The following is a 16,702-nucleotide window of genomic DNA, read 5'->3' on the forward strand; positions in this document are numbered from 1 at the left end:
TAGCGCGTGACAAAATCGACTTTTTTCATTTACAGTGTTACAGTACATATCCTTTCAGTTTTGAAAACTTCTGATTATGTTTATATAATTCATTTTGAGAAGTCCTGGTGGCTTCTGTTGAATTCAGAATGATTACAACGTTACGGTGTTTATGTAATGTAATGATTCTAACGCCTTTACAACATCATTTATCTCGCTAATGACTTGAAATTTTTGTCCACTAGCGTCGAGGGTTGTTTCCATTGCACTGTTGCGTAATAATGTACCCAATGCTAGTCTGACACTCCTTTTATCCCAGTAGCGCATGAAATGCTGTAATGCAAGTTTTTTTTTACTTTATACATGCGGCACCTATCGTGAGCAGACTTGGCGAACCCTTAATTTCTTATGCATGCTGGCATGGCAACAAATAAATAGCAGCGGCTACGATGTTGATGATTATCCTCCTGACTACATATTAAATCATCAACTAGATAGCTTGACGTGACTGACGATGCTCATTATACTCACTGAGAGGCACCGCCATTTTACAAGAACTTCTCCATTTTGCTCTTGCATACATGACACCTAATAATTACAATCATACGGTCTCTTTCAAGCATTTACAATAGGTGAAAAATAAAATTCTCCATGCCATTTCACACCAAGTATGAAATTTTAGTATATCGTAAAGATATATCAACATACAATATAAAAATCGTTCTATCTTTATAGATAAATGATCATTAAAAATGCTTATATTATTATTTATAATTTTATTAATAACTATCAAGAAATTAACCACATAAAAAAAATATACTTATATATTTTACACAAAAATACGATCTTATCGAAATGTATTCTTCAAATGTCAAATTTTGTATAGGATGAATATTAGTCTTAGTTATCTATGTTTTTTTATGAAGATGTACATATTACAGAATCAATTATCGAAATGTGTGTATTATATATTTACAAGTTTTTCCTTTATCTATCTTTATTCCTATATCATCTGTATTTATTTATAACATTTATATAATCAATTGATCTCTATCTTTAACTACGACAGATAACATTATTTTTATCGTAAGATGAACGAAAAAGAAAAAACTCGAAACTGAAGAAACCGTTTTATTTACACAATTCACAATAAATATCATATTATGATGTATACATATATTTATATGCGCGTATAAACATATACATACATACGTATATATTATTTAAAAATCCATACCTCAGACGATATAAACAGTGTCTATATAATAATAAATAGGCTATATTAAACTTAGATTTATACACATTTTTCAACATTGACGCACATTCACACGTAGAATGTATGCGTACACACGCATTAAAACATATTCACACGCATACGAAAAAACTTTCAGATGCACACTTCTTTTTATTAAATATAAATTCTTATTAAGAAATAAGATATATATTTTATATATCAAAAAATAAAGTTTTTTTATTGATCTTCTTTTTTCATTCAAATTACATACATGACAATTCTGAAATGGTTTTAAATTTTAAAATTATTATTTATAAAAACATTTAATCATCAGCAACAAGGCTTTTAAAAATTATTTTTCTCTTTTTTCTGTAACATAGTCTATATATCGAACTATTGTCAGATATTTCTCGTGATAATATGTAGTTATTTTTCAAAATTTTTAGAAACATCGATTTCATCGTTTTCTCCTGCGATTTCCGATATCGACGCCAAAGAAGCTAAGCTTTCTTGCGACGTGAACGGACCTAGACTCCTCGACTCGCTAGACGAATAACCTCTTTTAAGAGGAAAGTCTCCGGCGTCTTCGGACACAGAACCCAAAGAACGGACTCTCTCGAAAGACGATATCTTCTTATTGATCTCTATCATTTCGTCTTCGCTCATATTAAGACCATACAAGGAATCGCGTGCGAGCTTCCCCAACGTGTTAACTGGAGATTTTGATTTAATTTTGCTCTTAGATGTCATGTTCTCTGTAAAGTTTTTCGGATTACATCCAGAGATGGACTCCGGTAGGCTGCCGCACCGAACTGGCATTGTTTTCTCGCACGAATCGCACGATTTGGTGCTCGAATGAAAATTGAAACTCTTCTCTGGTATGTCTTTTGGTGACGAATGGTGTACTCTTTCAGGATTGTACGGTTTCAAGATCGAGATAGGTTTGAACGTGGAGCTCTCTTGGATGCTTTCGTCGAATAATTCGTCCTTGTCGCGGCTCTCCTCTAAGTCAACAATGGAACTGTCGCTCCATTTTAAGGCACTTAATTGTTCATCGTCGCCTCGCGATTGTGCTTCTTGATCGCAAGATAAGTCCACAAGCGTTAGAACGTCTCTAGCTTCTTCGACGGTAGATGAATGAGCGTCAGAGTCCAATCCTTCATAACCCGTTTCTTTCATACCAGTTTCAACGACCACATCGGAATAATTGTGAATATCGTCAATGATAACCTCATCCTTACACAAACAAGGATATTCACAATCAAAATGAACGATTTCAATGCTCGGATTGCTCGAAATAATGTCAGTTTTGAATTGGAAAATTGATTCATTAGGAATGATGCTTGGTATGTTCATTTTAGCAATACCTTCATTGCTATCTACTACATTGGCACTAGACAATTCGTGGATTTCAGCTCTAGTATCGAGACTATCGTCTTTAAAATCGAAATATTTATACTTCGCGGAGTTGAAATCTTCGTTTTTTTTGCCAAGATTCAATTCGAAATTATCTCTGATGGTATTGTTAGAGAAAAGTTTTCGCCTTTCCGAAAGTTCTTGAGCTAAAGCCTGAGTGTTGGACATACTGGATGTTAGCGTATTTTCTGGGCTTATGTTCTCTTTGATGCGCTTGATAATATTACTTGGTAAGTTCTCTATGGAAGGCCCAGATTCTGGACTCAGCTGCCTATCGCTAGGAAAATGCTTATTCTCCAACCCTATGGATTGCTTGAGTATAGACGACATGGGCGGTGATTTGTCAGTAACGTAATTTATTATCTCCGGCGTCGGCGGTTTCGCCTGGTCAAATTTTAAAAGCGAAAATGGCAATATATTGTTCTTAACATTTTCTTTGTAGATATCGCTGTCTAACCAATCCGACTTGTTCAAGTTTTCTTCGATCAGATATTCAGATATATGTGTTTTGCTATTTTCATCCATAATATCGAAGAATGATTCATCAGAATCTGGGATTTGAACCGGCTCTCTTTCTATTGGATTGTCATTGAGTGTGTTATCATTTTGATCGATATCGGTCTTAATCGAAGCAATTGTTACGTTATTGCTTTCGTCAACGTTTTGAACTAAATTATCGTTCAAAGCTTGTTGCGAATCGTGTAAGACGACATCGTCGAGACTGTATTCTTCGAAAGCCGCTTGGGCTAGCTCTCCCAGCAGACAATTGTCCATGTTGTTCGGAGAGTTATCGGTGTCAGTGGTGTCGACGGAACTCGTCACCGAGCATATAGACGGATCCCTTTTTCTGATCCCACCGTAAACTTCGACGTTACACAGTAGAGAGGGAGTAATGGCGTCTTCGAACGAGAGCAGATTGGAAGTTTCTTCGCCTTTTAATTTATCTAATTCTTTTATATTTAAACACTCATCGTCTTGAGATCCACTAATCGCACCTTCAGACCTCAAATTATTATCACATAAGCTTAACAATAAATTATTTTGTACTGTATCCTTAGCAATAATACTATTTTCGCGGCGGTTATCAGAAAGCGTGGTAACATCATCTGTATATTTAGTTTCGGCAAAACCATCATCGGATTGTACATTTACATTATCACAATTACCAATAGATATAATTGTTTCTTCAATATTATCAGACTTACATTCTAAATCCACAACATTCGCATCGCGAACAGTTTCAATTTCACTTAAATTATCACAGTGTAATACTTCACATTCTTTACTTAAACTATATGTATCTTTTAGAGACCCGTCTTTGCAAGTGTCATCATTCTCTAAATTGTTTAAAGAGAAGTGATCTTTATCTGTACTTTCACCCGTAGATTTTTTACTCGAATCCGATAACAGGTCGGTGGGCAAAAATTTGATCTCGCTCTCGAACGACGTATCAGACAATAATTCAGGACTGCCGTCTGATAAGCTACCGCTCATGACGTCATTCTTTTTATCAGCTAATTTAACTGTGTATTCAGCCGAAACAGACGGTGCAGACTTGACCGATGCTTTTTCACTGTCGCTCCCTAAATTTTCACTACTACCGGAAAATTTCTCGCTGAACATCGACTTTGAAAACGAACTGCTGCCACTGCTCCACGGCCAAAATGAAGTGTTAGACATAGAAGAAGGTATGTCTTTGCGCGAGTTACCGGCGTTAGAATCTTTCTTATCCGCGGAGTCGTTCATGTTTCGCGAAAAGATACTCGAAGGTATTTGAAAAAGATTAAGTAACTTCTCCAGACTGGATGGAGTCTTCGAAGATTGAGTCTCATCGTTATCTTTTTTCGGACAGGTCGAGCTGGGTGCGACCCAAGATATTTTCCGGCTCCTCTGCTTCGATTCCGACGACGGCACATCCAACAGACTCGACGTTCTTTTGGGAACGTTGGTAATATTATCGGACGGAATAATGTTCCCGTACAACTCTGGCGGCGGCGGCGAAACCATCGCCTGCGCCACTTTCGACAAATTGGAATTGTTCGTGAGGGTTCCTTCGTTGGACGACATCGAGCTGTTGAGCGTTTTCGGCGAATTCTCCGATTGGAATATTCCCGAATCAGTGGAATCGATCAAACGATTTGGATCAGATACGAAAGTCGTCGGACTGACTAAAGCATTGCTACCAGATTTGAAAGAATCTAACGAGCTAACGCTCGCCTCTAAACTGGTGACCGATCCGTGAAGCTTCATGTGTTTACCGAAGATGTTCGGCGACACGCTTTCGTTCGACGACACCGACGAGTTCAAAAAGGACTGATTTGAAAATTGAAATATTGTACCTTGAGGAACATCTACGGGTGCACTTAAGTCTAAACTACTCTCGTTCGAGGATACGGATAGATTGCCCCGTTTTCTCGGTGGTTTTTCGTCAATCGAGCCGAAAACGTCGCTCTCTTCCGAATCTATAGAATAATCAGTCGAAATTTCTAATTTGAGATCATTCACGTTTTGTAAGTTGTCTATTGTTTTTGGATTCACGTTCACCTCCAACGTATTCAAAGACTCTAAAGAGCCCTCGGATATGTCTAAACTAGAACAGCTGCCGAAATTATTCTTTTTCTCCACGTTCTGCATCAATCTAGATACTTCCAGATCGGGACTATCCAAGCTTGATTCGTTCGCACTTTTCTTGATAATGTTATGTTTGCTAGTTTTGATATTGGTATCGACCGAGCTATCTTTGATTTCGGTGTTGATCGAAGGCGATGAACTTTTATCGTCGTCGAAAGAATAGTTCGGTGATCTAACGCAAGCGTCATTTTTTGGGGGATCCAGTCTGGTAAGCATGGCATAGTTTCCGACTGCCACTCCGACGTTTCGGACAATACTGAATCTGCTATTGCCGAGTTTCACGAATTTGCTCTCGTCGGTTTGGCTCGAAACGTCGATCATAGGCAAAGCATCTTCGGGTCCTTGCACAGATATCGAAGGCGGTTCTGTGACTGAAACTACGCGAAATCTCGAACTTCCCGCGTGTGGAGGAGGTCTAGACCCAGGCGGCGTCACTGGACTCGGACTCTGAGACGTTCCCGATGAAGAATCGTTGACTCTGGACACTTGAAAGCGACTCCGATGAGACGGACTCGGAATCGGACTGCCGATCGGCGATGGTATTGGACTAGGCAAAGGAGATCTCAACCGAACGGTTGCTCTTGGCGGTGATAATATAGGCTCTGGAGGCGTATGTAGCGTCTGACACGTAAGACTTATTTTCCTAGTTGTGAATGTTGACATACGTTTTCTGTGCAATAATATTGAATCGTCGTCGTCGCTTAGAAGAGAATTACGATTTTGTTTCTCGTTTCGAATGCAAAATGCTCTGATTTCCACCACCAATCTTGTTTCTTCCAAGGGTTGATCCTTATCAGTCTGAAATTTAAAAGTTTATATTTATAATCATATATATTGATAAAGCAACAAATTTAACTGTAAGCATTTACCACAAGGAAGAGGTAAAAAAAAACTTGTTTTTAACCCTTTGATTGCCGAAATCTGATATTTATTTAAAAAAATTAAAATCATCTAACAGGTTACCCCAATGCAAGAATGGTGGGATAGTATATATATATATATATATATATATATATATATATATATATATATATATATATATATATATATATATATATATATATATATATATATATATATAAAAAAGGAATAAATCATAAAACATTGAAAATAAATCATACAGAACAGCTTCCCTGTAACTGACATTTAATACCTATATCAATATGTAATGCCAACGTATTAAGAAGCTGAATGTCGACAGCCACAGGCGAGTCAGTTAGTGCGATCTCTTGGCTCTGGCATCAGAAAAGATGCGATCGTTACTTTTGAAGACATTTCGAAGCCCAAAACTGGAATTCCTCCAACATATTTAGATTGTCAATAGCACTCTTTAGTAGTTTGAATAAATGCTTAGCGATATACAACTTTCTGCGAGAACGTATCCCAATGCTCCTAAAAGAAAGGCGCTGGGATTTAAGAAAAGATCAAGGCCGGCTCTAGCGTGGAGCCAAGTAGGCCTCGGCTTAGGGCGCCTAATTTTTGATCAATATATCTTTAAAATATTTCTTGCAAATTAAAAACAATATTTTTTAAATTGAAACAAAATATAAAAAAAATACTAAATTTATTTTAGAATTTTCTGGAGCAGAAAAACGAAGAAGAAAAGCAGAAAAAAATACTACTTTGGTTTAATACAAAGAATGTCTCATTTTGACTGCTCGAAGTTCTAGGGACGTCATTTGGGAAGGGCAGCTGGGGGCATTGTCCCCCTTCAATTTGGCAAGAAAAATGCATATCATTTAATGAAATACTATGAATTTTAATGAAATCGAAATATTCAAAAATCTACCATTGACTGGCCAACTATTGCCCCCCCCCCCCTGGAAAAAGCTGAAATGACGTCCCTGATTCTAAACCAGAAATTCTCAGGTTATTCCTCAAGTCTCGAATCTATCCTGAAAATATTTTTTTAATATTTTCACCTGTAAATATATCTTTTTACCAGTAAAAATGCTAGTAAAATTATACATGTTTAAATCGAAATATCACCGTTTGTAAACAATGTTCTGCCTGTGATTATCACGTCATATCTCTAACTTTTTACCTACATGCAAATAAAAATTCCCTGAGAAGTTCATACAGAAATAACAACTTCTATTATTGACTGTAGCAATAAACTATCGAGAAGAACTTCTATCAGACTTAGCCTTGTCAATAAAAGTATTCCAAATATTTCTAGGTAAACTTCTATTGAAGAGCAGAATTTACAAGATAATCTTACAAATTATAGGAATAGAAAGTTTACACCAAGTTTTTATAATCGATAGCCTATACTAGGTGGAAAGACTATTTAAAAAGAATTGAATGTTGTACAACCATCAACAGTGTTTCAAAAACGAAAATATATGACAGTGGAGAAACTACAGTTTCACAGAAACCAAAATATTGCATTATGAATAAGATAACAGTATATATCCACTTATAATGAAATTCGGCAATATTATTTGGAAAAAAACATTCAAAATGAAATAATTAATATGTTAAATACTGCAATTAAAGAAAATATTTTAACAAGGTTGAAAACAAGTAAATATTATTCTATATTTGTCGATTGCAAACTGAACAAATGACAATAATAGTCTATTTTGTAAATATATTACATTTTTTTAAATAGAGCAGGAAAATATGTAGAAATATAAGAATGTTTTCCAGATTTCATAAACATAGATGATAACCATATAGGTTAAGGGAAGACAGAAAAAATATCTGATACGTTACAGAAATATAATCTGTTGTTATGTGATCTAAGGGGTCAAGGATATGATAACAGCTCCAATATGCAAGGAAAACAAAATGGGGTTCAAAGCCGCATCAGAGAGCATTATTTTTACCGTGTTCCTCTCATACATTAAATTTAATGGTTTGTGATGCAGCTACTTGTTGTGTCGAGGCGGTGACTTTTTTTATATAATACAGCATGTGATCTTTAATGGAAGTTTCTCTAGCCAGAATCACTGAGATTGTAGAAATATTTTGATGGTGAATGAGATTGGGAAAATGACATAATATGGCATTTTCCAACACTAAAAGGTAGATGTCTAATGGAAGCCTATCTCCACAGAGAATCTCAATCACTCTGTAGAAAAAAATAATCCGTAATCATCGACATATAAAAGAAAACTGGAATTTGTAACTGGCGTATTTGTCATAATTTAATAACGAGAAAAGCAAAGGCTAGAAAATGTTTGATTATGTAATACATCTATATACATCTATATGTAATACATCTATATCGAGACAGTAAACTTAAGAAGTTCGGCAACCAGAGGTTAATATACAAAGTCAAATTTTTTTTGTAACAAAAAAAGTGTGAAATTTTTGTACAATTTTATTAATTAACATACCAGAGGTGGCGATCCGTCGTCGAGATCAATTCTTGTAACGGATTGATTTTTCTTGATAGCTTTGAGCAACGCTAACAATCCGGCTGTTTGTAGTTTGTTATCTCTCAAATCGATTCTCTACAATTATATCAAATAATGCACATATATAAATGTATATATTTTTTTAATACAAATGGCGTATGTTACAAATTAAATTGCATTACTTGTATGACTGGATTATCTTCAATCACTTCAGCCAAAGCGATGGCTGCTTCCGCTCCCAATCTCGTGCTCTGCATGCCGAGACTGAGCAAAGATCGATTCTGCTGAAGAGCAGCCTTTAATCTATTGATGGTTTCGCCGCAAAGCGGATTCTGACCAATGTTAAGTACTTCTAAAGATTTACAGCGTGACTGTATGAAAAATAAGTAACTGATTTATTCTATTTAAAGAATTGTATCAATCAATTAAAATATCCATACCAATGCTTTACTGAAATGTTGACCGCTGTTTCTTGTTAGATTGTTATTCCACACAATCAAAACTGCTAATCCTCGTTCTTGAATAGATCCTGAAGTAATCGATTATTCAATATAATAAAAATAATCTTTAGCTAATAACTAATATGGTATTCATGATTACCTGAACTACCAGATTGCGGCGAAGACATTGGTGATTCGCTGCTAGAGCCGCTCGACGAGGAAGAATATTGAGCCGAGGATTGTTCGGCTAAAGCGTCAGCAATCAGTTCAATTCCAGAATCCTATTAAAATTTAAAGTGTAACTCAAATTTATTGATATATTACTTATAGAACACAAAGATTTATTGCCAACCTGAATATCATTATTGCTAATATCTAACAATTGTAGCGTTGAATTAGATTTGAGCATGTACGCCAGATGTTTGGCGTCGGAAGTCACAAGGTTATTATCTCCGAGGTGCAGTTCGCGAACGGACTTGTTTTGTTTCAGGAATCCGGCCAAACATAACAACGGCGGACCTGACAAGTGTGACTGTTCCAAGCGGAGACTGCGCAATGAACACGGAGGGCGCAGACTTCGCCCTAAAACAGGAGCGGTGTTTTCGCCCAATGATGTTTCTTTGATTTCAATCTGCTCCAGCCATTGACACTGCAAAGTAGGAGAAAAAAAAATGTTACAGCGTGTTACACATGGAGAGTTTTTGCAGAAATGATTAGCACCTTATTGATCATTTTGGAACACGCTTGCCAAGCTAATATTCCAAGGTTCTTGTTGCCGGATATATCCAATTCGGCGGCACTCTCATAGTACTCGATCATGTCAAATAAAGCAATCTAAAATACAAAGTAAAATTAATTATTGTCATCAGAGTTATACGATAGATTCGATTCAATCGACTCACGGCGGCATCATCATTTAGACTACAGTTGTGTATGTCTATTCGTTGGAAGCGAGCTCTCTTGAGGATGGATTCGAGAGCTTCGCAAGACGCCGGCGTCAGGTGGCATCCCGACAGGTTCAGCGTCCCTGACCGCGAGGGTCCCCCAAGGGTGCCCATTTCCTAATCATCAAAAAAAGAATGAAATGCGGCTCATTACATACAAACGCTGAAAAGATTACACGAACCATTCGTATTAAAATTGAACAAAAAAATTAGCATCGTTCCTTTGTGGAGCCGACGAAACCAATCAATTAGCATGATAATGTTTTATGTTTATATGGTAAAATATTAAGTGTGAAAAATACCTTCAGCTGAACAATGAGACATTTTATCGGCTCCGTATTGTGTCTCAGGCATGAATTTTCATACGCTATCAGTATTTCTTCTGCGGATATTTCTTCAACTGAAAGAAAAAATGTATAATAAAACGTTAGTAAATAGAAGCATAAAGATAAAATTGTTTATAATAATAAGCGTAAATATTATGTAGGTGGCTGTAAATTAAATTTATCGTCAACAAATCGCGGCAACAGAGCTAATATACGACAACGATATTTATGTAGGATGGACGTAAATTTGCTATTATTAAGTGTTAACACGATGAACACAAAACACACTCTAAATAGAAAATGATGTGTTCCTCTATCCGCCATGAAATTCGCAAAGCCTTTTCCAAGATTCATAAGCGAATTATCTGAAAAAATTGGGTTACACCCGATACATATTCAGATCAATTTGATGATGTTTAAGAATCATTACGTTTCCATATTTTATTTTTAATTTGACAAAGAATCGAGATTCTATGCCAATTTACCGTATCTAATTTGTTGAACCAAAATATATTTTTTCCGAGAAACTTGTACGGAAACTTTTTCATGTTTTATTTCAACAAACACTTATTTTAGCCAAATAGACATATATGTTTGTCTACAAACAGTTCGCCGACCACATGAAAGCTTTAAACTCAAAGATAATGTCCTGAATCACCTGCTAATTATCCATCGCTTTTGCACAACGTGACTTAAAATGCCGTATCGACCGGACGTGAATAATGTAGCAATACATTTGGCTCAAGCTCAGAAGAAATTTGTGCCAAAATGAGGACAAAGTCATTAGGAGCCAAAGAGACTGCGTGGCGACAGTAGAACAAGAAATAAACGAGATCCGATAATTCTCTAGACATACACTATAATTACTTTGCAAAAAGTATCTATGCACTACGAAATAACAAGTTTTTTAAATGTACTATATTTTATATACATATATATATATATACATATATATATATATACATATATATGCAAAAAATAATGAGTTGAGAATAAAAATATCATACTTTCTTTGCATATCATCGCCAAAACTGCTTACTATTCTTTTATTCATATTAATTATAATTGCTATAAAGATGACATCATTAGTATATGCAGAAACTGTTGTTATTTTGAACTACTGACCGCAATTATTCAACCATATTATAAATGCATTCATTATATCATCTTTCGATGATAATGCTTTTCAAAGGCATTACATGGAAAATTATTAGATCGAAACCTTGACGGCAGTGAATGGTACAATATGCAGTGGCACTTTGATCTATCGTTTTCCTGGCAATTACGAACAATGAGGAAAAAAACCATAAATATGGGAAAAAGCTAGCTATTATTCTTGAGCGCGAATAAGAGAAAACAATTTTAATAAGAAACAATAAAAAAAATCATAATCAATCTAATCTAGCAACAATTTAAATAAACTAATTATAGGCTCATATTTTTCGGGTTAATTTTATTACGGTTGTGATCAGAATTTATATTAATTGGTCGGAATTCAAATTAAATGTTTAGAATTTAAATTGGACTGGACAGAATTTATATTAAATGGTGAGAAATATTTATTCTCAGAATATTTTACAGTTCATTGGTAGGTACAGTAGACCCCCTGTCATTATTCCAACTTCGTTTGTCGCTCTGAATACCTTCGCGTCCTACATACAATTAAATAGATTCATTGGAGTTATTCATGTTTTGACCAACGCTCGCTCACATCTAGCCTGTCCAGCAATTTTCGTATGAGTGAGATATTTTATAAGATTTTCTAAAATACACGATTTATTGCCCATTTATAAATGTTATATTATTTTTTAAATTTACATAATCATCCTATATATTTTTATTCTGACCGAATGCTATTTTTATTCTAATTTGATATTTATTCTGACCTTGAATAATATAATTAAGATCAGACCGTTAATAAAATTCTGACTGAGATTTGATTTTTATTCTGACCATTGAATTTTTTGCCATAATTATATTTAATATGACAAAATATACAATGAGCAAATAAAATTAAGAATTTTAGATTTTTTTAGTTATGATTTGATTAAATCAAACTACAAATAAAACTGTACAATTAAGACTCATAATCTTTCCTACTTAAATTTATTCATAAAATCCATGTTTATTTTGTAAAACATGACATAACCCTTTAAATATATTTTGCAAAGCACATTAAAAATGCATTGCATCAGTGTTTTTCATTTTTTAGTGACAAAAATAATCGCTTTGTGTGCGGTCGTCGCTCCTGGCCACTGTTTGACATGGACTTGATATCGAGCAATGTTTGGATGCAACAAAAAGCAAAGTTGTAACAACACTCAATTAATTAAATAATGGAACGATAACATAGTCCTTTGAGAGTTGCAAGTTCAGATTCAACTTATAATGATGCAGAATATTATTTACTTTTGTCGTAATGTTAAGAAAATTGCAAAAACACTGGCGTAATCAAAATGCTTTGTTTATTTCAGTCTTTTGTTTTCGTATATTTAAAAAAAATATGGCACAATCACTAAACGAACTGTAATGAAAATTCCATACAAACAAACTAAACGAGTTAAATTTTGATTATCATTACCTAGTTATATAAAATTATTGCTTTTATCATATAAGTAAATACCATTTATGTTGAGTAATTATTGCAGATTTAATTAATGATTAATTCATAATATTTTAATGAGTTTATAGCACTGACTATATTTGTTCATAATTTTTTTTTATGTAAAACTAGTACATGTTTTATTCCCTTAGTTTGATATATTGATACTTAGTGCAAAACATTGCTACTGTTAATTTTTTTAAATTGAAATTTTTTTTAACCCCTAAGTTTTATTATCGATTAAATCTTTTTGTTAAATTGTATTCGTAATTCAAGGTCTGCGTTAAATAATACTCAATTATTGATTTTGGGCTCTGGAGACGGTCTTTTATACCTGTCTTTTGCAATTACATTCATTGTTTAATGTTGATATTTTTGCTTTCGCAACATATTGATTTTAGGCTTTAAACGTTGACACTAGATCAGGAGTAGCCAATAGATGTACCGTGGGGCCAAAAGTGGTCAGTGAGGGGTTTGTTTCAATCTATTCAAACATTACCTCAAAATGTATTTAAGTTGTCTTTTATTGTGTAACATCACGTCGGACAAATTAAAAAATATATTACTTTCTTTACCTAAATACCAACTCTTGGTACTGTATTATATTCAATGACTGCTGGGCAAACGATTATTTTTTCAAACTATGCTGTCTTATATGTCGTGAACCGATAGCTGTGAGTTAAAACAACACTACGAAATGAAACATAAGAAAAAATTTGACCGCCTTGTAGGCAATTTAAGAGCAATCAAAGTAAACAAATTAAGATCGTTACCGAACGTTCCTAATGTAAAAATGTAATGTCTAAAGTAATATCGGTAAGGATAGCTATCATATTTTTAAAACATAGTGTAATATGAAACGTCCCATTAGAAATGAGTTGTGTTAGTTTTTATAATATTTTTGACTTGACCTAACGAAAGTTCTAAAACTATAATTAGTTTTAGAACCTATATTAGGTTAGGTTTGGGTTTGAACAGCAAATGAACGTTTCGCAACTGTCAAATAGAGTTGCAGACATTTTAGAGCAGTATATAATTTCACTAGTGTTTATCAGTTAAATTATATTTTCGCTAGTAGAAATATATATCTACTGGTGAAAATGTATTTGGACTTTACTAGTGAACATATAACAACATTAACAAAAAATACACATTCACTGTAACATTTATACATCGCATGTATATAAATAATGATAAATATGTAAATGTATATATTATTATGTATAGAAAAGTTCAAATGATTTAATTTTACTAACATGACATATTTAAAAAAAATATTTTCGGGATAGATACGAGACTGCTTATCTTAGATTTTCTTAGAGGGATAACCTGAGAATTTCTATATTATAGGATCAGGGACGTCATTTCAGATTTTTTCAGAGGGGACGACGACAAAAGTTGGTCAGTTGGTGGTCGTATTTTTAATACATAGACCCTCTAATTAAACACCGTAAATTGGGGACGTGCTATTTGTATGCCCGTTACTTTGTGGGATCGTACATACGTATTGCAAAAAATTATATTTTCCAGTCCCCCAACTATACGCACCCAAATAGCACACCCCCAATTTACCGAATTATTGGGGGATCTACAGTATTTCAATTTCATTAAGATTCATAGTATTTCATTAGATGATATGCATTTTCTTGGCCAAATTCAAGGGAGAGGCAAATGAGGCGTTTCTTTAGGCTAAAAGATGCATAATGGCTTTTTTCAACTAGCGTTCTTGGTATACATCATATCTCTCATGAAAGATTCAAATTTAAAACTCCAGGGCATAAGAAATTTAATTCATGAAACATTTTCAGAAAAAAAGGATTTAAAATGAAACTCAAATTATTAAAAAGCAACTTGATATAGAAGAAACTCTATAATTTCCCATATTATAAGTTAATATTTGAAAAATAAAAGAACATAGTGTTGCCAATAAGTAAATTGAATTGCATTGAATCTTAACAAAACAAATTTTCAAGACGATTCAGCACAAATAACAAATTTTCTTAACGATTCTTAGCAAAACAAATTTTCAAGAGATTGAAAACAAATAACAAATTAAAAGACTCTTTCAAATCAGTGTCATTAATAGAATTTTATAATGGACTATCAATATTCTGAAAAAGTTTTCTGCTAAAATTTGCCAGCATATATATTTGTGAACAGACATTTTCTACAATGAGATTCAGATGGACATTTTTTTTCAACGCTTCAAGTTAGCACCACTATTTTTAATAAATTGGTAAAAAAAATGCAAAAACACTAAATTTATCGTTAAGTGTAAATAATTGTACAGCTTATTAAATTAAAAAAATAAAATATGCATAAAAAATAATTTTGAATTATTTTATATTAAAAAATAATATGTATCCTATGAATCCCAAGGTTTTAAAATGACCAGCATCCAAATTATGCTGTTGATCCCTGCATTGGATTACACATCTTTATGTGATTGTGATTATTTTTCTGATACATCTGCTTTAAAATTATTATTCTACCAACATGATAGATCAGTGTTTTTCCATTTCCATCGTGTCTGGGAGATCGCAATTAGCGATTATTATATAATTATAATTCAGATCGTATTTTTTTAATAATGAGCTACTTCAGCTCATAGAGAATTATATATAGATATGTAAAAAAAAATTGTCGTGATTTTTTGTAATTTGCTTCGTTTACATTTTACTAAAACCTGTAACGTATATGAAAAAGTGTATTTATAAATAGTGGATGATGAAGTACACAATATGTAAATGGCGCTTCAGTATTATAAAATATGAATTTTATTTTAATATTTTTGTTGAACAAAATGGGTTTGGAGATTTTTTGCGTCCTTTTTTTCGTTTAGTGGTATTTAAAAAAGATTCTAACTAAGCAAAGTTTATCATATAAATTATACGAATAATAGCGGCCATATTTGTTCAGTATTTTTTTGAGCGAAACTTGGACATACGTCGATTTGAAATTTGATTTATTTATTTATTACGGCTTAAAAAATGAGCGCGCGTTAAAACGAACATTGTTTTCGAACGTAAACAAGGACGATGTCGCAGTGTGATTATTTATCCGGTCTGTCAAACGTCAAAAAGTATAGTGACCATATTATGATTATGCGAACAAAACGGAAAAGAAGTAGATCGAAGGCCATATCCTTGCAATGTAGCAATGTAGCAATGCACAATGCGATCGGATCGATCGCGATGACATTTGCACAACATAGCGGTTTCGTTATATAACGCGGACAAAGGAGGAGAGGCCTCGAGGTCGTCGAGGGTACCGACCGTGCGTCCAGGGCTGCGGAGGGTCGAGGAAAGAGGTGACGAGCTCGTCGTCGTCGGGGAAGGCGACCCGGCGAAGGCGAGCAGGCGCAGGCGGGGCCTCGGGGCCCATCATCCCCCGCCGCCCCCGCGCATCGCCCCAGCGCCCCACCGCCGCGCCCCAGCGTCCGCCGCCGACCGCCGACAGCCACCACCAGCGGCCGCTCTAGGGATGGCGCAACGCCGACAACGACGTCATGCACCACCGAACGAATTGTAACTACTTCGGACGACGGTTACTATCGGAACGCACTCTGGCCGCCGCCGCTTTTCGTTCATTCATCATTTTCATTTTTTATGATACACTAGCGCATTTGGCCATAATAATTCATTTAATTATCTACTTTATTATTGTTAATCTGTTCTTATAGAATTCTAATTAGAATTCCTGTTTTTTTTGTTCAATTAAAAAAATAAATACAATCATAATGCGCAGAAATTAATTATTTTAAAA

The 16,702-nt window shown here is 34.3% G+C and overlaps 1 protein-coding gene across 1 annotated transcript; it reads right to left on the reverse strand.

Moving 5' to 3' along the window:
* Nucleotides 1-1,568: 1,568 nt before the first annotated feature.
* Nucleotides 1,569-16,422, reverse strand: LOC148230005 (uncharacterized). The gene is made up of 10 exons (XM_088197336.1): nt 16,213-16,422; nt 10,312-10,409; nt 9,968-10,126; nt 9,786-9,899; nt 9,418-9,714; nt 9,226-9,346; nt 9,066-9,154; nt 8,808-8,996; nt 8,605-8,721; nt 1,569-6,058 (listed from the first exon to the last, which is right to left on the reverse strand). The coding sequence occupies exons 1-10, from the start codon at nt 16,322-16,324 to the stop codon at nt 1,640-1,642; spliced, it is 5,715 nt and encodes a 1,904-aa protein (XP_088053462.1). The 5' UTR covers nt 16,325-16,422; the 3' UTR covers nt 1,569-1,639.
* Between the last annotated feature and the right edge of the window lie 280 nt (nt 16,423-16,702).

This window comes from Plectrocnemia conspersa, unplaced genomic scaffold (genome assembly GCF_051122295.1).
Source record: "Plectrocnemia conspersa isolate PC_06_02 unplaced genomic scaffold, ASM5112229v1 ptg000011l, whole genome shotgun sequence".
Classification (NCBI taxonomy): domain Eukaryota; kingdom Metazoa; phylum Arthropoda; class Insecta; order Trichoptera; family Polycentropodidae; genus Plectrocnemia; species Plectrocnemia conspersa.

Excerpts from the sequence above, each read along its gene's own strand:
- LOC148230005 (XM_088197336.1), bottom strand. The coding sequence starts at position 16,324 with ATGATGGGCCCCGAGGCCCCGCCTGCGCCTGCTCGCCTTCGCCGGGTC. Across the intron at positions 9,900-9,967 it reads GTCTAAATGATGATGCCGCC|ATTGCTTTATTTGACATGAT; the intron begins GTGAGTCGATTG and ends TTTGTATTTTAG. Across the intron at positions 6,059-8,604 it reads ACGACGGATCGCCACCTCTG|ACTGATAAGGATCAACCCTT; the intron begins GTATGTTAATTA and ends TTTAAATTTCAG.